Raw genomic sequence first — 22,173 nt, 5'->3', positions numbered from 1 at the left:
AAAACACAGCACTGTTTTCAACATTGTTTAATCCCTTTTTCTCTAGAAAGATGATGTGCATTCAGCTGAATATTCTTGGTGCCCATCTTTGGCAGAATTAATTTCAGGAAAGGCTGAGAATTCTTGCCCATGTCCCACGGATTACATAGAGGTGAGTAAGATACAATATTGTGTACAAAAATTCTTTATTGAAGAGAATTTAAGACAGACCACAGAATTTTTATGGCAATATTACCTTTGCTGAGTGTAAGCAACCCAGAAGTCAAGAAGTACATCTCAAAAAAGGCACAAGGAAATGCTTTCATATCCTTAATAAAAAAGTCACTCTGACAAATTGAAAGTTTCAATTGTCCCCTCAAATTGTCAGTGTAAATTGTCCCCTCAAATTGTCAGTGTAATAAATGATGTTTTTAATACTCAATCGTTTATTTTTGTGCATTTTCATTTTATTATAAAATGTTGAGTTCCATACATATTTTATATTAGTATTATCTATTTAGCTTACTGGCAAAGGACTTTCAAATAGTGAAGTATATATCTCAGGCAAAGTATGAGTTTGGTTTGATTCTCATGTAAAAGTCTATGTGTTCAGTAGCCTCAAACTGCCTCATAAAACAAAGTACACCCCCTCCCAGTTCAATTAAATCAGAACAAGATTATGGCATCCTTGTTTCATCTTGAGAGCTATGTAATTCACCTTTGGTGATTTGTAGCAACCTAAATGTAACAAACTTCTCAAAAGCAACACTGGATTTTAGTTGGGAGTTAATATTCTTAAGAAGCAGTTGAGTTTTTAATCTCTTATTAATTTTGTGTGCAGATAAGCCCTCTGAAAGCAGTATGTGACTCCAACAGCATTACACTGTCTTAATGCATAAGACAAGAACTTAAGCAGTGTTTGGCAAAACGAATGTGAGCATCTAATTTCTGATTTCCCCCAGTAGCATTTTCATGAACTAACATCCTTCATTCAGCATAAATCTGTAGAATGCTGGAGATCTCAGCATAGCCCTGACACTTTTCACCAGCTGCAGTTAGGGCTTCACATGGACAGTTTGCACCGAGAAAGTAGTAGTATGAATTTCAAACACTGCCTGTGCTTGGAATGACAAAAGGCTGTTTGCTTTTCTCATTCTATTTCCCTGCTGCAGTTAATCAGAAGGTGCAGAAAAAATAATCCAGCCCAAAGGCCTACATTTGAACAAGTCAAGAAAATGTTACACAAGATGAATCCTAATAAAGTTAGCCCAGTTGACATGATGATGACTCTGGTAAACCAAGTTTTTTAATTCAGTCCAAGTGAATATGCTCACTTGCAATAACTTTCACCTCTATCCTTCATGTTTGTTTTTTGATCTCATACCCCCTTTTTTGATGAGAACAGTCATTCTTTCACCTCTGTGGGCTGATTGTAGCTGCAGTTCTGCTTGAGACTCAGCTTTCCTTCTCATTCCATTTCTATCAGTTTTTCTTAACTTCCTCAACTTCTTTGGGACTGAAAACTTTTGTTCCTTCAGTCAAATGTCATTTGTGTTTTAAAGAACTTGCAGGAAACTATATTTCCCTTTTCCTGTGGCTCAGTGGTGTCTTATAGTACCGGGGGTATAGAATCCCTGCATGCCACAAATAACATGTTTACAGATGCATTTTGAGCAGAGTATCCTAAGCCCATCAGCAGTGAAAAGACACTCCTGCCTCCACATTGCCTCACACAGAGCAAAGATGCAAAAAACATAGCATACCGTAGCAGGATAGTTTATGAAACATCTTTGCGAGCTTTTGATAAAAGACTTAGATACCTTTGATTTTGGTAACAAAGGATTGTTTTATGCAATTGTCTATGTTATTTAGATGGAGAAATATAGCAAACATCTAGAGATACTAGTTGCTGAGAGAACCCAGGATTTAATGCATGAAAAACAGAAGACTGATCGTCTGTTGTATAGTAAGTTATACAGCAAAAATACTCAATATTCTGCTGAATAATATTTTCATTTTAACAGACCGATTACAAACAGAAAACTTTTGATAGGTGATTATGTAATAGATAACATTTAGTTGTCAGTTAATTAATTTACTTATTCCTTGCAAAATTATAAAGATATTTTGCTACTTTTCATATTTTACCCCTAAAAATCAGTGCACTCATCTAAGACCTATTACTCAAGAATCCCCAGTGCTTTCATTTTTATCTTGCTTGGCAGTTCTTCTGTATAGTTATAAATATTGGGGAATTGCTTTTGGGATGAGGTTACTTTTGATAGCAGCATATCTTCTGGAATTCCACAAGAAAAAAGGTATAAAGGAACAGGTATAACACATAGGAGACAAAAAGCCTGTGAAAGTGCAAGATATTAGAAATGAAGAAGATAAAAAAAATCAGAGGATAGTAAACAAACATAACACAGGAAGAAAACACTAGCAAAGCACTGACAAATAAGGAATTAGTAATATCCCAAGTCTCACTATTAGAATCTAACCTTACTCTGACTTGGAATGCTTATATATTGGTTTGTTTGAACTAAAAGTTATGGGTTATCTGAAAAATGTGGATTTATCAGTGAGATTTACTGTGAATTCTCATAGCATAGCAGATTTTGATGCTAAAGATTGCTTTCACCTTCAGAATATTTCACATTTATGAACATTGCTTTTATACCTTTAAACAAATGTGTTCTGTTTATTGTGTGCTTTTATCCATGACAAAAAAGTAACAATGCTCTACTTTCTACAACAGGTATGTTGCCGAAACAAGTAGCAGATGATCTCAGGCAGGGAAAACATGCACAAGCTCAAAGTTACTTAAGTGCCACCATCTTTTTCAGGTAAACAAAAATAAAAAATAGGACTAGAACTGACTCCTACTGAAGAAACTTCTAGGCTCCTAGTGGAGGTGAAACTCCTAACTGAGTACAGAATTTCTATCTAAACTGCCATTTATCGTACAAAGTGGCAACATTTAACTCTCCAAATGAGTGCCTTTCAAAATTCTCACACCTCTCAATTTTTCATTATAATTACTTAAATAAAAAATGAGATTACTGTGGAACACTAACGTAGCAGCATGTCACTTTATGTGTGTTACTCACACATGCATGTGTGTTTCATAAGATAGGCCTAAATAAAGGTTCCAGTATTTGGCTGTGTGAAAGAAACTTGTCTATCCTTAGAGCTCACATGGATTTACAGTCTTTGACTTGTGATGTGTGCATGAACCAGCATATAAATTGCATGTCTTTGCTTCACTTCCCTATTAAGTTCCCTCTTTTCATTTGTACATAACCCCAAATTGAAGACTACTTAGTCTGTTGCAGAGTGAAGTCTAGCTGTAAAAAAAAGTTACTGCATTGGTAAACAAAAAGACTTAGGTCAGCCAGTCCTTTTAAATGGTAAGAATCTGTTTTCAGTTTAAGTTAATGCTTGAGGACAAAACTATTCTGCAAGATCCTAAGTGAAAGAAATACTGAAAAAGAGAAGGTTGAGGTTGGACCTGGACAGGCTGGAGAGTTGGGCAGAGAGGAACCTTATGAAATTCAGTAAGTGCGAGTGTAGGGTGCTGCACCTGGGGAGGAATAACCCCATGCACCAGGACAGGTTGGGGGCTGACCTGCTGGAGAGCAGCTCTGTGGAAAGAGACCTGGGAGTCCTGGTGGACAACAGGATGACCATGAGCCAGCAATGTGCCCTCGTGGCCAAGAAGGCCAATGGCATCCTGGGGTGCATCAAGAAGAGCGTGGCCAGCAGGTCAAGGGAGGTCATCCTCCCCCTCTACTCTGCCTTGGTGAGGCCGCACCTGGAGTACTGTGTCCGGTTCTGGGCTCCCCAGTTCAAGAGGGACAGGGAACTGCTGGAAAGGGTGCAGCAGAGGGCTACAAAGATGATTAGGGGACTGGAACACCTCTCTTAGGAAGAAAGGCTGAGGGACTTGGGTCTTTTCAGTCTGGAAAAAAGACAGCTGAGGGGGGATCTTATCAATGCTTATGAATACTTAAAGGGTGGGTGTCAGGGGAATGGGGCCAGGCTCTTTTCAGTGGTGCCCGGGGACAGGACAAGAAGTAATGGGCACAAACTTGAGCATAGGAAGTTCCACCTAAACATGAGGAGGAACTTCTTTCCTTTGAGGGTGGCAGAGCACTGGCACAGTCTGCCCAGAGAGGTGGTGGAGTCTCCGTCTCTGGAGACGTTCAAAATCCACCTGGACGCGTTCCTGTGCAACCTGCTCTGGGTGACCCTGCTCTGGCAGGGGGTTGGGCTAGATGATCTCCAGAGGTCCCTTCCAACCCTACCATTATGTGATTCTGTAAGGCGGTTCCACTGAGAAATTATTACAGTGTATTTAGGATTAACAATCTGCAATCATTAAGACAGTGGATGAGTATGTTTTTTTGTTGTGTTTTAACAGTGACATTGTTGGCTTCACTCAGCTTTCCAGCAGCAGCACACCTTACCAAGTGGTAGATCTCTTGAACAAGCTTTATACCACTTTTGATGAAATCATAGACAACTATGATGTCTATAAGGTGGAAACAATAGGAGATGCCTGTAAGTTCCTTGAGCTGTGAACACTGATGGGCCATGGGTATTTCATCAGGATAGAGACTGATTTGGTGACAAGGAAGAACAGATGAAGGAGACTTGGGAAGCTTATTATCACTGGGAAGACCACACAAAACAATTAGGGGAGAAGTCCTAGCAGAGCCCTGACAAATGAGTTGAATAAACTACCGCTGCTGTTTATTTTGTTCCTATGACCTGTATGGTCTGACTTAAAACCTTGGCAACAGGTTAATCCCAGCTGGCAATTTTCGTTTCACAGGAACACAACTGAAAAACTTACTGTCTACATAGGATCATCGAAGCCATTCAATAAGCTTTTTTATCTCTGTCTTTTTTGCAGAGACCATGACAGCCTTCTCTCTCCTAATACTCTGTAGGGACTTGGCTTCCTCTTCTTTTTGGATTTTTAGGAAAATGACTTTCTATTTGCTATCACGGGAGTCTGCTGGGGACTGTCTACCATTAAAACTGAGTTTCATCAAAAACATAGCAGAATCTAGCAGGATTGTTGGATGAGACAGACAGGAAATCCTGTAAGAGATGTGGAAAAAAAACCACTCTTTTTTTTTCTGTGGCATGGTTGAGCACGTTCTGGATCATAAAATTCCTGAGCGAATGCACCTGAGGGATGCTGGAGAGATGTGTCTCTTCTCCTATACAGTAAAAGTCAGTGCAGGAAGCACAGGACAGTGTCTAGTGGGAATCATTGTCTGTCTTTACAATATCTGCCCAAAGACAAAAGGTACTGAACAGCCACTTTTCAACTACCTGTTCCACTTCGAGCATCCTCAATGGAGGAAGGGAGGAAGAAAGGGTAGGAGGGAATAAGGAAAAGTAAGAACGAAATCCAACATTTTTCAGAGGTAGTGTAATTACACACATGAGCTGTTGCCCTGTCCTTCATTTGTTTCTGGCTTTCTCTGCTCAGCAGGCACAATTGTGCTGCAGGATATAAAGGAATAGGGACTTATTTTTTTCTGACTTGGGCAGCATCCTTTGGTAAATCTGTGTGTAATGCCAAAGGTTAACACAGTTGCATTGTTGTGTTAAGATATGGTGGTGTCGGGAGTACCCAAAGAGAATGGAATCCTTCATGCCGGTGAGATTGCAAGCATGGCTTTAGACCTTCTGGATGTCTGCAAGACTTTTAAGATCCCGCACAAGCCCAACACCCTCCTAAAGATAAGAGCAGGAATGCATTCAGGTATGTTGAGAGGCCTGCAAAAGAGTCCTCCTTTGATTTGACAAATGTTTCTGTAGTGGAATTTCCTCTCCATTAAAAATTAAGTTAATTTCTTGACGTGATACAGAACACCTCTCAGAGGTCATCCTAACAGTATAAATTATTAGATATCTGGAATATTGGGAACACAATGCAGAATACACTGGGACCACTACATGGCCCCAGTGTCTTGGCTGATGTGAGTGAGGACTGCCATTCTGTATCTGTTACTTGTCCTTTTCAGCTGTTTTCTTAAACCATTGAGTTGCTTCTTGACCCTTTGTTCTAGCCTTCACTCTCAGACTCCCAGCTTCCTGATCTAAGCTGATGTGTGATTGAAACTCCTTCTTGATAGACAGCCAGAATTGGACATGTGCTGTGCAGACCAGCATCTGCAAATTAAGTGGCTTACATTGTCTTAGCAAGAGATCATATCTTCTATATTTTAAAACCCCTAGGCTGACATGAAGGAGTCAAAACGCTCCTTTTCTGCCTTCAGCAGGAGCAGGTTACTTTGTGGTCCTGGTTTTTCATGTGACTAGAGAGTGTTGCGTGCACAAGTACTATTGGTGGCCTTCCTATCTCACTGCCCCTCAAAATATTCTGTTGTTGTGTTGAAACATGATTCTGCAGGTGCCTCAATTCGTGCACACTACCTCCATCCTGTCATCACTTCCTCCACTGTTCTCCTTTGAAGCCCTTTTGCAATTCCCTCCATGGCTTTGGAAGCCATCTGTAAGTCAGATGTATAACCCATATAAGACAATACTGACACTCCATCTTTATCTTGTTAATGAATGACATATAAGGTAATGTAGGAAGCAGCCATGAGGCTGTATGACTGATTATGTGATTTAAAACCACAACATATCTTGTTTTCTCTTCTTTAACAGGGGCAGTTGTAGCTGGAGTTGTTGGAACCAAAATGCCACGGTATTGTTTATTTGGAGATACTGTGAACACAGCTTCCAGGATGGAATCTACCAGTGAAGGTAAGGAGGAACAAACTGCAGATGTGGTTTTGACCATCCCTTAATGAGTTCTGAAAAAATGTTATGCTGAGTTTTGAGTCCTGTTTAAATGACTGCAAATCCTGTAAGGAGGGTTCAGTCTGCCTATGCGCAAATTATACCAGTGATATTTGTAACAAGATCCCTTCATTGCCCAAGTGTCAGAGAGGGATTTTTATGGCTTTGAAGTTCTCTACAATAAAAAAGGCTAAGAGAGGTAAATGGATATGTTCACTGTTTCTATTCCTTCCTGGCACCCAGATGGTTTTATATTAAAAATATTTTCATGACCCCTCTTTTTTGCTGATAACTTCCTGTAATGGGGAACACAAGAGATGGTAGTACACCATGGGGGCTGTGTCTGTCTTTAACCAGTATAGAAGACTATATATGTGTCCTCCAGCAAAGAGATTAGACAGAAATATCTAGAGATGAAATCATGGAGATACCCTCACTTTCACTTCTTTCTAGGAGATAAGAGCTCCATGTTTAGTTAACAAGCTTCATCTTTAGCCAGTATGAGCATTTGAAACTCAACTTCTGAAAGAACGAGGGAGCAATTCAAGGTCAAACAACCTTGATGGCTTCTTTTTATTTCTTTCATTCATGAGATAAAGCTGAAATGCTTTGTAAATGGATTTGAATTAGGCAAAATCCAACATGTTTTCAAGCTTAATTTCATGACAAAAAGTGATGCTTTCAACATCTATCGTCATCCACTAAAAACAAAGCAAAAAGGCAGAGGAGTGGTCCTACATGATGGCTTTGAAAGTTTAGCCTGGGGATTTGAGAATCAACTGAGATCCATTCCTTCTTACCACTTTATACTTTTTCCAAAAGCAAATGGTAGCCTGAGTGGAACACGTATAACTTCATTTTTCTTCTGTCAGTCCCCCAGATAACTCCTTTCCTTCTCCTCCTCCTTTCAGGCTCCTTGTATCATCTCATCTGAACTGCTTTAAAACTAATGCCTTCAAAATCTGCTTCCGTCATTCTTAATATTTCATCTTTTGTTCTGTATGTCAGTCTATATCTAATATGACACATCAACACTATAAACTTAAGTATAAAGACGGAGCTTCTTATCTTTTAAGGCTTTCTTTTATCTCCCTCTTTCTCTGGCCACGTATAGCTGAGGATCTCAAATTGCATTAACATGTTTTAACCTGAAGATGATCACTTTAAAATAGATCAATTAATTACTAGCAATGTAAATTAAAATTGCTATTATATGGAATGCAAAAGCTAGTGTCTTGTTCCCAAGCAAGATGACCAGGTAAAATATCACATATCTACTAGAAAGGATATTTCAGTGATATGTATCTGGATATGTTGAAATGTATATTTCCTGGTCTACAGGGAGTGTTTTGAGACTTTCAATAAAGAACTTTTAAGCAAACAAACAAAGAAATTACAAAACCATCATTTTCTGATGTAAGAAAAATCAAAAAGACAATCTTAGCCAGTCCTACTATCATCTGGGATCTTTTTCAAACAAAGAAGCTAATGATTTACTCTGTCACAGAATGTTAAAGGCAAAAAAAAAACTGGGGTTTTTTTTGGCAATTTTCCAAATTCTGGCAAAATTTTGCTTTCTGACAAAAGTAGGAGTACTCAGAATTTGTTCTGTCTGTCGTCCTCCTTTGTCCTTCCTCTATCATTTGCAAAAGGCACGATGCCCAGGGTTTCACGAAGGTAAATTCTCAACTAAGGAAAAACGACATTGTTGAAAAAAAATAGTGGAATTATAGTAATCTTGTCTCTTCTCCCTGTTTTTATTTACGGGTTTGGAGGCAGAGCAAGGATGGCAGTTTCTTTAATGTTTAGGCTTTGCTGAAAACTGTATGTGCGTAGAAAGCACTGGCTCTTCATTGACCGGGAGTTAGAACTATGTATAGTTTTCCTTGCAAAATCAAAAGGGTGCTCATCGGTAACTCCATCCAGGCAGCTGTGAAGAGTAGACAAATAATATTAGATGCAGGATGTGAGGAGTAGTGTTTGTTGACAGCCACGTATTTGTCCTGGGATGCCCTCACAAAGAGGACAGGATACTGGAGCCTGCGTGTGAACATTTCAAATAACAGAGGAATGACAGCAAAGACATGAAAAAAGCAAGGGGGAGTTCATTAATGAATCGTGAAGTATTTGACACATGGAGGGGGATGAGTCTGTCTTAGATGTTTAAATTGTTACAAGAATATAACAATTATCTCTCTGTCCAGCTCTTAAAATACAGTGCAGTTCAAGTGCACACCAGCTGTTGGAGCAGATTGGAGAGTATGTGTTAGTATGCCGTGGGAATTTACAAGTCAAGGTGTGTATGCAACATTTATACTCAGCTTTTCAGGGAGGAGAGTGTGAAAGTACCCTGGAGGCTCTGAATTTTAACCCATGCAGTCCTCTATGCCTGAGTCCTTGGGTTAGACTATTTCCTGCCACTGAAGAGAGTGGCAGGCTCAAGTTTTAAACCAGGACCAATTCCATGGGCTTGTTCATGGGACAACCCTGATAATTCAGAGATGAAAGACTTAAACTTGGAAGTACTGAGTGACTTCAAAGAATCGTTTTAATCAATAGTGCTGCCCCTGTCTTTTAATGAAAAGTTTTATGCATCAGTTTTCCTGTATGTAAAATGGCTGACAGGCACATCAGTCTACTTTCAGGACTTGCTTTGAGTTGTAATAAGAAGATTATTACACAAATGATGGGTAGTATTATAACCCCATGACTCATTTTCTTCCTCAGGGGAAAGGAGACATGGTAACATACTGGCTTGAAGGTAAGAAAGCCCCTGCCACCCAGAAGACAATCACCAGCACTTCTGTGACTCTTCAAGACCCCAACAGAGCTTCGTTTAGTTTGATACCAGGTGTTCTTCCCTGTGATCCTCTCTCAAGTCCTGCTTACTAGCCACTCACTAATTCCACCATTCATCTTGCATTCAGTCTTTAGATCAACCTGCTGAACTAGAAAGTAAGAAAAGAGATAGTACGCCCCTTTGGCCCCGTGTATTAGCTCAGACTTTATTCACAGGTATCTCTCTCCCATCAGTGGCAGAAAAAATACAAAAAAGCTAAAAACTTATCTTGAGGAATTATACGTGACTGTCCCACCAGCTACTAGGGCAGAAGGCAGCTCCCGGTGTTGCTTGTGGGTTTGGTTTTGCTGCATATTTCCCTGCCAGCAGCCTCTATCACTTCAAAACCAGCTGGCTGGACATTCCAGCAGTTTACAACTGCTCCTACAGGAAAGACGGGGACAGTGTAGTGTTTCTATTTAGTGGCGTGATAAACCTTGTTGGTGTGATTGGTTTTCTGCCGTGAAAGGGAAAAATGAGATGTGTATTGTGTTAGAAAGCAAGGCCCATTGAAAGAGGAGGATGAAGCAGTGCAGTCATAGTGGATGCAAATCGAAAGGAGAATTTGTGCTCCTGATTCCATTTCATCCCCGTTGCCTGAAGCACAGAAAGAAGATTTAAGAAGACAGTAAGGGATATTTCCACAGAGTGAACACTTAGTGATACCTGCCATCTTGGTACGGAGATCTGAAAAATCTTGGAAGATAAATGAAAGACATTGCACGCTGTTGTTAAACAGAAGAGCATCCATTACAGCTGCCCTTGACTTTGGCTGCTCTGGGATTTCTCTTAAAAACTGCTCTTAACATTAGCTTGTAGTTGCTTTTACCAAAGTGGTGGGGAACCTATGACTGCTGGCTAGCTCTCTGATTGTGAAATCAGGCAGCCCTCTGAGTCACTGTGTAATTTAGGACACAGTTTAGAAAAGGTCATTCCTGAGCAAGCATTTCCTGTAAAGAGAGACCTGTCACTACACGTGAAGTAATCTCTTGATGAGCGTGTTTCTGTAAGCATTGCTGGTGTTGACTTTCTTTAAAGACAAAGCATATGTATGGTGGACCCTTTTATATTTTTTAGGGTTCTATTTATGGCAATAAATTACCTTTCAGGCCTAATTTTTTTTAAGAGTTTAGCCAGACCAGTTGAACTGTCTAACAGAACTAGATATGTGAAATAGAGGAAGGAAGGAAACCAAGAGTCACAGCAGTTCCACGATAATGTGAACTGCACTGGCCAAAACTAACTGTGAGAAGGTGAAAAGGAAGGACTCTGAGTGAAATAGCACCATCCACCACTCCTTATTCTGCTCCCTTACCCTCCAGTCTGTCCCCAGTCATAGGTACAAGCATAAAAATATGCATGTAGATGCAATTTTTCTGGTACAAATTTTGTGTAGCTTAAACAAGCAGCTGACTAGTTGTCCATGTTCCCATGGAGCTAGCATAATTTTAATGCTGAATATGTGTTGTGTGATAGTAATAGAAGAGTCACACTACAGTCCTTCAGCTTCTGTGGGAAGTAAATGCAGTGGTAGTGTTAGATTTTTCAGAGATGCCGAATAGATGTAGAAAGGTAAATCTTTCTGAATTATGGAAGACTTATTTGAAATCCAGAGAAAAATATAGAACATTTGAAATTCTGTCTCAGAAGTCTGTGGGAATACTGCCACTTGAATGGGACCAGAATCTCAGCAAGGGACATACATCTAGTCACAGGAGATCCCAACTTAGAGTCCAGCCAAATTTTTTAACATTAAAATTTTTAACTGACTTCACTTTTTTTCTAAAATTAAAAGATTCCTTTCTCTATTTTTGAATTTCATATTAGTACATGGTACAGTACAGTTACCTTATTTGTAATCTTAGCAAAATAAAACTTTCAGTTATCCAGAGTTCAGAGATGTCCTTTAATACACCATTTCCTTTATCCAAATGGTACCTATTGTGAAACTCTCTGCTCTATTATTGTGCTGCATGATGTATAATACACTTTACAGTATTCTTTTAATGAGTATCATTTTTTACATTTTCATTAGAAAGATGTACATCATACGGTCTTCTATCAAATGTGAATGTGAACGCATGTGCTTTGTTCTTATGTTCATCTGCAGCAATACTTCCGTTTTAATGCTTCTGCTTTATTTTAGTGTTGTTCCTAGAATTAAAAACTTTAAAATTATTGTCTTCTGAGTTTAAAGTCTTCTAACTAAAACTGAGTGATAAGTGACCATCAGCAAGCTTGTTGGATTGACAGCTTTCACCACTGACATGTCCTTGGGTAGTATTCAAATTCTGCTGCACACTTGGTGACTTCAAGAGGCTTAGTCTGGTGGTTATCTACAGAAGAGGTACAGCTTGAGGAACACCAGTGTCAGCCTGCCTCTCTGATTTCTTATCTCTTGATCCTCTCCTCCAACACAGCATCTCCAGAATGAGAACTAGATTATTTTCTAAGAACTTTTGAATCTGTGGTATCTGTCCTGAGACTTCAAGCAGTAGTCCTTATTAATGTCAGTTTGTCTGATGAGCGTGATGCTATGACTGTTCTTCATCCTGAAGATAGAAGTACAGGGTAACAAATGTTATAGATGCAAATGCAAGTGTCCTCAGTCAACTGGCAAGTATTCAACATTTATCTCAGGCATTTTGACAGATGTAGTCAATGGCTACAGCCGTATTTCATTGTCAACTACCGAAGCAACAGGCAAGTTTCAGGAACACGAGCTCTATTTGGTTACACAGACTTTACTAGAAGTTAGATACAACACAGCAATCATTAGAGACTGTATGACACAGCAAATTCAGCAAAGGTGCTTGCAGCACAAAACCTGTGAGATGTGTTTTGCTTTTACCTCCTGGGGATGACATACTGCAGATATCATTGTTTTCTGTATTGTTGTGGCCACGCAGGCATATGTACATATTGTAACATATCTATAGAATATATATATTAGAGAGAGAATTATATATTTGTATATATGTAGAACATGTCTGGCTATAAATACAACTCTATAGGGAGAGGTTAGTGCAAACCAATATTCAGTATAAGGACATGAAATTATTGACGATTGTTGTCTCATGTTTGAATGCTTCAAGCATTTCAGCTTTTGAAGCCACCAAGGGAACACAGCATGGTGCTCCACAGAACTTCACATACAAGGGCGGGTGGTCTTTATAGCACTTGCAAACCAAACTGCTGTCCCATTTCACCACTTTCACCAATCAAAATCCTTGTGTAGGGCAGCTCTTGTGAGTGATGTTACTGCAAATTCAGATCTCCAGAGAGCCCTTATAGCTCCTGCCCAGGAAATGTAGCAAGGAAGCTTCTTCTGGATGACACTGTGGCTGCTGACTAAAGTCGTGATGAGTTTGGCAATGCAGGAAAGCAGCTGGTAAAGCTGAAGTATGATATCCAGCATGGTGCTTATCTGTGAGATGCTTTAAATCCGCGGAGATTCACATCCCCAATGTGGAGTTAGTCAGATAATCTAGCAAGTACTCTTTTCTAAAGTGGCACTCCCCACAGATAAATATGTGATGTGTCCCTCCTTTTCCAGAAGATTATGTCACTATCAGAAAATGGGAAAGCAATTTTAATAATAGAGCTGAAGAACTGATACGTACTTTGTAGATCACTTCAGTTCTTCACTCAGTGGCCATTCATTGTCTGTGGTCTTGCAAGATAATGAGGATACTAATACTGTATTCATGATGTGGTGATTTCATGGAAAGATTGTGCCTTTTGATTATTATACATACAGGTGAGGATGCAGGCAGGTACATTAAATAAATCACACAACGCAAAAATTGACTTATGAAAGTCTTTAATTAGATCCATAAACCTTCACTATATTGTTTCAGTTTGAATGTTGAAGAACAGATTGAATAACCACAATATTTAAAAAAATCCCAACAAGTAAAAAAAATGGTTAATGTATTTCCAGGTGTAAAACTCCTAGATTTTATTCAGACATTGGCATTGGAAAAAGACTGTGTTTTGCCACCAAAAAATTAATCTTTATCCCCTAGATTAGGTAGCAAACATCTTTTATTTAACTTGTTATCAACGTGTGCAGAGGATATTCAGTTCCATGGTTCTTTTTGTGTAAACAGAAAAGTTATCTGCTTCTTCCTACAGCTAATTAGTCTAACCCGAAAAATGAATTTGTTTAAACAAAAGTGGAACAAAATTGGGCGTTCTTTGCAAACAGCGTGAGGGCATAGTGTGATTGTTGAGCCTGACTGTGCAGTCAGAGGATGCAGGATCTCTTGAAGATCTACGTCTGAAGAAGAGATTGGTATGAGCTTCCCCAGCACGTAGAACATCTCTCTCTTCCACCCCACTCAGACCCCCAAAAGTTATCAATAGCCCTTCCATCTGAATTGACCTCAATAGTAGGAGTCTTTGGTTTTTAAAGAGTGTCTTTCTGGGGCAGTCCTTTCAGACCAGTAAAAAGACAAGGCTATGAAAGATTATTCTGCTTTTTCTCCAGCTGGCTACCATCTGCTTTTCAGCTAATGAGCACTCTGTCTTCCTAATTTCTGTCTGAATTTTCCTCGACTTCACACCAGTCAGTGTAAAACATTGGATTGTGCATTACTACATTCTAAATTGGCATTCAAAGATAAAATCATTTGCAATCCAGTGTTCTCTCCAAAGAAACTAGAGGAAAATTCCCTCTACTCCAAATTTAAAATTTGCTAAAATGCGCTTTCTCCTGTAGAGATATAAAACAACCCGTTAGAAATGTGAGAGAGTGGGTTTGTGTGGGAACCCTAATGCCTGAGACCTTCCAATGAGCATGCATGAGTCTGCATGACGGTATTTAGTCTCCCGCAGTATACTAACCACAGCCCTCTGGTGCAGACAGGGAAACAAGCTGTGCCACCTTCTCTATTTGTACCTCATCTTCCCTCCGCACTAGGTCTTAAGGGCATATGCATCCTTTTTGGAACTAATTTCTAGTGCTGGATTTAACCGTTTTCATGCAGTACTAAGTTTGACCTTGAAGCTCCACATTAAATTTTTACCGTTACAGCTCTGGGTATTTTGTCTTGGATTTCAGTGGTGATGGAATTGGTAATTCCTAGCCATTGAATGCCAAATATCAAGCTGCTCTAGTAGCATCCTTATGTTTATGAGTCTGCATAACTGCTAATGATAATCACTGCATTTCATAGTAAAATACAATGGTGTGCAAATAAGTGTTTTGATGAGATCTGAAAACTAATCAGCGTTCCTGGCAGCAGATCCTTACTACATACCGATCTTTTTCTGTAGCTCTTGCATCCTGCCTCCAGGCAGAAAAACACTCTCTGTCCCTACCTGAGGAGCCTGTTCAGGCTGAGCTGCCAAAGAGAAGCTACACATATGGAAGAATGCACTAAATATATTTCCTATGTGACCAGAATGTAACACAATTAATCTAACAAAGTAATGAAATACTGTCTTTGAAGCCTTTTTGGTCTCTTTTGCTTTCATGAATAATATCTCCTTTTCTGTTCTTGCGTCACTAGAACAAAGTACAGAGCCAGATTTTCAAAGTATTTAACCCTTTTCCACTCACTAAGTAATGAAACTATAGGTTGAAAAAAATACTAGTACTGAATCTGTCAGAATTGACCAAGGGGTCAAGGCTTTTACCAATGGTTTGGGGAAATGCTGAATGCAAAACATTGGAAAACGGGAGTCTGCCATTGGTAATGGAGCCAGGACTTCACAGGGGCTACAATGAACCAGTCCTGGGACATTTAAACTCTGTATGGCCTGTTGGAAGAAATGTGTGTCCTTAAAGAGCCACAATGGAGTTCTTTGAAAAATTATCTTCTCCTAAACTACGGAAGGAATTTTGGATTGCAATAGGCCTGAGACAGAAAATTTGGGAGGGGCTGTTGGAAAAACAGAGGGGTCCTCTGAGCAGATCTCAATATCTTGCTATGCTTGTGCATTCCATGACCTGCTTTTGCAAACAAATATTAAATGAATGTATACCTATGCACGGTGCAGTGTTTGTAAGTAAAAAGATTAAGCATGAACACTTCTCCATGCATCTGACAATAGGATAGTCAGGGCTAATCCTTGCAACCATTCTGTACAGAAAGTAAACCGTGATTTAAAAACCAACGATAGCTGGATCTCCTTGCCTGGTAAAGACATAACAGGGTCTGGAATTCCTCCACTGAGAGGACTGATAAACTAAAAGTAGTGCTTACTGACGAAAGTTTGCCAGGCAGCATTAAAAGTGAATTCCAGATCCGCTCTCTGTGTTGTTTCTAAACCCAGACATAAAAGGGCCCATAGTACCAGAGAAGTAACAAACCTGCCGACAGCCACCCCAGTAGGGATTGCATGTTCAGACTGGCTGCGGAGTACAAATGGGCTCAGCGTGAGCTGCTGGGCAGCTGATGCCCCATGCTGTGTGCTAAGAATGTGTCAGGAAAACTCCTCTAGTCTACATACTAGGAAACTCCTCTACAAGTTTTAATACCATTGATATTAGAAACTTACACAGAAACCTTCCAAGACTCAGAAAACCTCCCATGTCGTAACTGCGTTCTCTAGCAATATGGCTTTACTGGCAATGTGTTGAAATTCAAGTTTCCGAGTGCAGATTGTGCTCTGCATATAAATAGATCAGTCCCTAAGTGCTCATGGAAATCAGGCTGGAAGTGCCTTTGAGGCCTGACAGTCACCCGTCCCCTACCCATCGCTACAGCACCTTTAGTGTGAAACGTATTACACAGAGATGCAAAATCCCAGGCCTGTGCTGCAAGAACTGACAATTTAGTTGCGTGTTCTCAACACAACAGCTTACAAGGGATGGATGATGTAGGGTCAGATTCCACCACCCCAGTCAAGAGCAGGAGTTCACTCTGCAGTCTGGTGTGTACCGGGAGAAATGCTGAGAGGGCTGTCACTCTGCTGATTACAACATAATAAATAGCTACTGGAGCCAGTGCCGTGGAGAGGTTGGATGGGATGGGGAGGAACTGTCCGTGGAAGAGCACCAGGCTGCTGCAGAACGCAGATGAAGAATACAACACTGGTCCCGAGCGACACGCACCCTGCGCACACTCACCTCCCACTCCTCCGGTTCCAGGCAGAGAGGACCAGCTCCAGGGCTTTAGTGCTCCAGGGGGACAAACTGCACACGGATTAAAACTCCCAATTGTCTGTTAAAGGCTTTGCAATGTATGACTTGTATGACTGTAAAAACGCTATTCATGACAATAGAAAATTAAACACAGCAACACAAAATGGCCCTGGGTACGGCTGATCTGTGTATCGCATTGTTTCTTAAAAGAAGGTAAACTCCATGGCAAATGCTATTCTAAAAATAAATTTTATATATCTTAGGAAGATTCTCTGAATGGCCAAATCACTGGTCTTCGTCAAACAGTAATATATGCTCTGCCGTCCATACCGTAGGAGTAAGCAATATGTGGCCATTGACTTCAATAGGACCAGGCGTTGACCCCACGAACCAAGCTCCACCACAACTGCATGTGTCGTTTGGGGGACAGCACTGAGGAGAGAAGTGGGATTTTGACCTAGAGGTTTTTTAAGGGTAGCAAGGGCAGAAAGAAGCCCTCATCTCCAAGTCATGGCTTGGAATCACACCCCAAGCCCTGGTATCCTGAAGACAAATTCAGAGCCAGGACTAGAAACTGCCTCTAAAAAGCAACGTGATTATTCCAGCTTTTTTCCCCAAGGATTAGCACTGGTCCTACAAGTTCTAGTGGCCATCAGAAGAGACCACATGAGCCGAATTAAAATAAAGCCCCAGTAATTCTCTGGCCTGGGCGTGGAATCTGCATAAAAAGCTTGAAGCTGCTGTCATGCTGTCTTTCATCAAATAAGCAGTAGATTTATACTGGCAAAACTATAGTGTATGAAGAAAGCTCATGTTATTCAAAACAAAACAAAACAAAACAAAAAAACCCTTTCACTTTTATATGGACAAATTCTTATTTTAAAATGGCCAAATTCATCCACTTCCATTTCACTCTCTGCTTAACTTGCAGAAAAGAAAGAAAAAATCAGAGATTTCAGAGGCAGTACTAACATATTTAACTTCAAATTCCCACATATTCTCAAATTTCCACATGTTCAATAATAAACTTTAGTGGATTATGGTGGATTAGCCCAGAAATATTGCTTAAACTTGTATTTTGTTATGAAATCTTACGTCAGCTAAATGAAGAGAGGATGGACATTGCCTATAAATATCATCTTTTAAACATACATTTTTTATATCTCTTTCTATATTGTGGGAAATTTCCACTCCCATTACACTTTGCTTTAATACAAACATTCTCTTGTTTCTACACTGAGAATGGAATACAGCACATCACTCAGATCTGCGTGGCTGCATCTCAAGTTACATATTCACCTTTCCATTTGTCTCCAGAGTTTGCTGTCTTGCCTTGCAAAACCCCATATAACTTTTGAGAGAGAACATCTAATCCTAGACAAAATGGAAAAAACTTGACCTCTTCCTATATATATTTGCAGAACTGTGCAAATCTAGGTTCCCAGCGGGCTGAAGCGTTGCTCTCTTATGCAAGGCAAGCAATTGCTCACAACCCCAGCAAAGGCAGTATGCGGCTACCTACTAGCCTGCTTTCTCATGGTGGGTCTGATCTTCAGGGATGCTGAGCACCCGTGGACGGGGGCACGCTGAGACCCTGCTTCCTTTGGGAACAGAAAGCAATGAAAGACCCCATTCGTCACCACGTACATCGGCAGTATTTTAGCTGTTGGCTTCAGAAGTCATGAAATAAGGCTTCCCAGTGCCATCAAAGAGCCACTCTGTACATTGCAGAATAAGGTCCTGCAGTGACTAAGCCTGCAGGACACAATCTGCCTGACAACAACAGAGTGCTTTTATGTGGCAGTGGGAGTTGAACGTGTCAGGGAGAGGGTCTGTTTTTGTGGAATTCCTTTGCTCAGAGATAAAAGTTGGGCTGTACCGGGCGTGTGTGTTTGTTTCTTCCCACGGTACCGCTGCGTGCCACAGCAACAAACCTGCCTGTAGCCACCTACTGGGATGTTTTACCTGACTCAAACTGGCTACTATTTTTTTAATTTCTCCTAATGGCATCCTGATGCACCACCAAAATCTGACGACAGTGTTAACATAACATCTTGTTTGGTCTGAAAGAAACCAAACTATCTTATGTAAAAAATTATATTTCCTCCTTTTGGAAACCTCTTCAGAGGCTGGCTGCCTGTAATGACTGGACGTAAGTTTCCAAACAAACAAACTAGTGGGTACATAAAGTTTCCATTCACTTCCCAAACAATTCCATGGGCAGCAAGGAATGGCTCATTTCAGTGGAAAATTCCTTGCTACTTTCTACACATCTCAGGTTGCTATAAAAGACAGGCTTTTTTTCTTCTTTCCTACCCTGGTAATTCAATACATTTATCTGGTACAATTTATGGTTGACAAAAAACAGCTAAGTAAGAACAGTCATTAAGAATTCCATCACAGAGAAACTTTTTAGAGTTGTGATAGTTTAGTTACAGGCGCTGGGATGTTGTGAGATGCTAGAAAATTACCCTCTGCTTTTAGTAACCATTACCTTAAGACCTTGACCCTTAGAGCAGCTGCTTAGCGTGCACACCGTATTATACCACGTGTCTATTACCTACATCGTGGAGGACAGATAAGATTTTATACACAGCCTGGAACACGCAACTCGCTGTTGAACAGAATAGCCAGGATTTGCATTTCTGCATGTAAACTGCAGGTTCAGATTTTGAATAGTTAACCCTTGTTACTCACTTCTTATTTGTCTTGCTACATACCTGTAGGCTGTGAACAAAGACATCTGGCAGCCAGGTCCCCTGTTCCCTCCCCCCAGCAGAGCATGGCTTTGAGACCCCTGAGTGGACTGTAACCATTTATCACCCACAGAGAAACACCTGGCATTTTAGAAAAGGCACACAAAAGTGAGATTTTCAGAAGACTCAGATCCAGCTCTGAACACAACCCATAGAAGTCTATTCCCTAAACTACTTTAGAGGTACTGAAACAGTTTTAAGACCTGAGTCCACTGACATCTGCTCCTCGTCTCTGCAGGAACTGTGTCATGATCATGTTGTAATCTCCTTGTCAAATACACCAATAAAATCCAGAAGTGTTAGAAACATTCCAGTGAACGCAATACCAGTGGGGAATAAAGCTAAAACCTGTACCTTGCATGCAATTGATGATGGATTAGCCTTTGAAAACTCCCCTGAGCCTATCTGGCTCCTAACATACTTTCAGAAGAGCCCACAGGGTCAGCACAAGGATTCCTTGAAGCACATGAAAATAAAATCCTGCCAGGAAGAAGAAGGAAGAGAGACAAATCACTTCTACACTCCCTAACATCAGCCAGCTCTTGGAGTGCACACTGACATCTCTCAATCCCTCCCAAAATCGCCAAGACCTATTCAGCCATGGAGCACCACATTCTTTCCTACAGACAGCTCCAGAGTTTTGATTCAGCTCTTGATCTCAGCTGTCAGCCACTGCTGCCCTCCTGCCATGTGTCCACAGGCTTGGGTGCAATAGGCAGCAGGAAAACAAAAGGGAGGGAAAGAGTGAAAATAAATCTAAAATGTAATTTCTTTTTTCCAAAATGAAGAATTGAATTCTTTAACCTTTAAACATGCTTGTTTACTTACAGAAAGAGTATTTCAGGCACAAAAGGTTTGAGTATCAGTCACATACCAGGTTAAATTGTAATAGTATCAGGATTGTCCCATGCAGTGCAGTCAGCTATATTATCCCCTATCAAGAAGTTGAAGTTGCAGTTTTTGTATACATACATATATATAAAGTATGCACCTTTCACACTATGGTCTCCTGGTCTGAGTTGACTCCAGTAGGGTTTATGTAACAACAGTATCTGTCATAAGGGCTGTTCTCCTTGTAAGAGCAGACAATGATACTGTCTTTAGGGGCAACAAAAATGTTGTCTTCAATGTCAGGGCAAGCAGGGCTGTCCCTGGTGGGAGAAGAGCTCTTCTTCTCCAAGGCACTGTACACGGAGCCATCTCCCACAAACACATTCCCCGGCATCTCTGGGTAACAGGTCTCCAGGTATCTCAACATCTCCTCCTGCTCCACCTTTCTGATGAGGCTCTTGCATTCTCCCATGGTGGTGGTGGTGGTGGTGGTGCAGATGGACACAGAGTCCTCACCCCGCAGCACTCTCCTGTCCTTCTGGTATGCTTTCTTGGCCAACTCATCGCAACTCCCTTTGCCAGACTCCAGATCCGAGGGGGTCCTCAGGAGCTCCATGACATCTCGGTCCTTGACTTGCTTGCAGCACGGACATTTGTTCTTGGGCCATTTGGTGCAGCCATCGGTCTTTCTGGTGAGGGCGATGGCGGCGATGCCTGGCAGGCAGATGGCCGGCCCAATGGCCAGCAGCGGGATGTCCCCCAAAGTCTCTCCCTTGATGCCGGACACGGTGAACATGAAGCCGAACACCAGGAAGACGCTGACCAAAGCCACCACCAGCCCCGTCCGGGGGTTGATGTCGTCGGGTCTCATGGTCCGCACCATCCTGCTGGCGTGCAAGGGACCGCTCTCCTTCACGGAAGCAGCCCCTCGGGGCAGGGGGCTGATGCTCCCCGGCGAGTGCCTGAAGTTTCCTCGGGCACCGAAGCGCGAAAAGCCCCCGACGGCCGGCACCGCTCGGCGCTTCCCCCGGCCGGGGCCGCAGCCGGAGGGCGGGACGGGTCCGGGTGCGGGTCCGGGTGCGGGTCCGGGTCCGTCCTGCCTCCTCCCTCCCCCGAGCCGCTCTGAGCCGCGCTCCGCCGAGCGCTCGGGCTAAGGCGGCAGCGGCCCCCCCGCCGGCAGCGGGCAAGAGGCGGGTTGGGGGGTGTGTGTGGGGGGGAGACCCAGGCGGTATCTAGCAGCCGGCGGGCGGGCAGCAAGCGGCCGCAAGGGACATGTGCCCTTCCTCCTCCTCCTCCTCCTCCTCCTCCTCGCCCAGCCCCGCCGGAGCCCCGCAGCAGCCGTGAGTACGTGCACCGCCCCCGGGTGCCGCCGGGTAGGGGGGAAGCTTTTAAGAGGGCGGGATGGGGAGGCTCGGGGGGGGGGGGGGTGTTCTCCCCCCCACTTGATGGCCACCGCGGGTCCGCGGGCAGCTGCCGCCGCCGCGGCCGGGGGACCGGGTCCCGACAGGCGTCCTTCCCCGGGGGGCACCGGCCCCGGCTTGGGAAAGCCGGGTCTGCGCTCCCTCTGCACGGGCCCCCCCTGCCCTCAAAGCCCCTGCTTTCGTGGGGCTGGGATTTGCGGAGTTAATCCTCCTCCGGGCAGAGGGCAGTCCTGCCCCAGGCTCCACTTTCCCGAGTCGGGTGCCAGCGGAGAGCAAGGCTTTGGGAGATGCTGTGCTGCCGCCGAATTTCATCCCGCAGTCGGCCCCGGGACATAAAACCTCTCCCGGTCTTACCCCTCCCCGACATCCCAGGAATGAATCTGGCTGTTGGGATGCACCTCGCAGGTTCTCCCGTGGTGTCTGAGG

At 42.2% G+C, this 22,173-nt stretch overlaps 2 protein-coding genes across 2 annotated transcripts in view; one reads left to right on the top strand and one right to left on the bottom strand.

Moving 5' to 3' along the window:
* The window catches only part of LOC141736107 (atrial natriuretic peptide receptor 2-like), a 34,937-nt gene extending 24,962 nt beyond the window's left edge, over positions 1-9,975 (top strand). The window contains exons 15-23 of the mRNA XM_074569817.1: positions 47-151; positions 1,152-1,271; positions 1,852-1,945; positions 2,738-2,825; positions 4,403-4,542; positions 5,609-5,761; positions 6,673-6,771; positions 9,012-9,103; positions 9,535-9,975. Coding sequence (XP_074425918.1) covers positions 47-151; positions 1,152-1,271; positions 1,852-1,945; positions 2,738-2,825; positions 4,403-4,542; positions 5,609-5,761; positions 6,673-6,771; positions 9,012-9,103; positions 9,535-9,699 — 1,056 coding nt within the window. The 3' untranslated portion in view covers positions 9,700-9,975. The remainder of the gene's footprint in view (positions 1-46; positions 152-1,151; positions 1,272-1,851; positions 1,946-2,737; positions 2,826-4,402; positions 4,543-5,608; positions 5,762-6,672; positions 6,772-9,011; positions 9,104-9,534) is intronic.
* A 10,355-nt stretch (positions 9,976-20,330) lies between these two features.
* TMEM215 (transmembrane protein 215) lies at positions 20,331-21,287 on the bottom strand. Its single transcript, XM_074568828.1, has one exon. The coding sequence runs from the start codon at positions 21,207-21,209 to the stop codon at positions 20,490-20,492; it is 720 nt and encodes a 239-aa protein (XP_074424929.1). The 5' UTR covers positions 21,210-21,287; the 3' UTR covers positions 20,331-20,489.
* Between the last annotated feature and the right edge of the window lie 886 nt (positions 21,288-22,173).

The sequence above is a fragment of the Larus michahellis genome, chromosome Z (genome assembly GCF_964199755.1).
Source record: "Larus michahellis chromosome Z, bLarMic1.1, whole genome shotgun sequence".
Lineage (NCBI taxonomy): Eukaryota > Metazoa > Chordata > Aves > Charadriiformes > Laridae > Larus > Larus michahellis.
Note: the sequence above shows the minus strand (reverse complement) of the source record. Positions and strands in the feature narration are given on the sequence as shown.

Excerpts from the sequence above, each read along its gene's own strand:
- TMEM215 (XM_074568828.1), bottom strand. The coding sequence starts at position 21,209 with ATGGTGCGGACCATGAGACCCGACGACATCAACCCCCGGACGGGGCTG.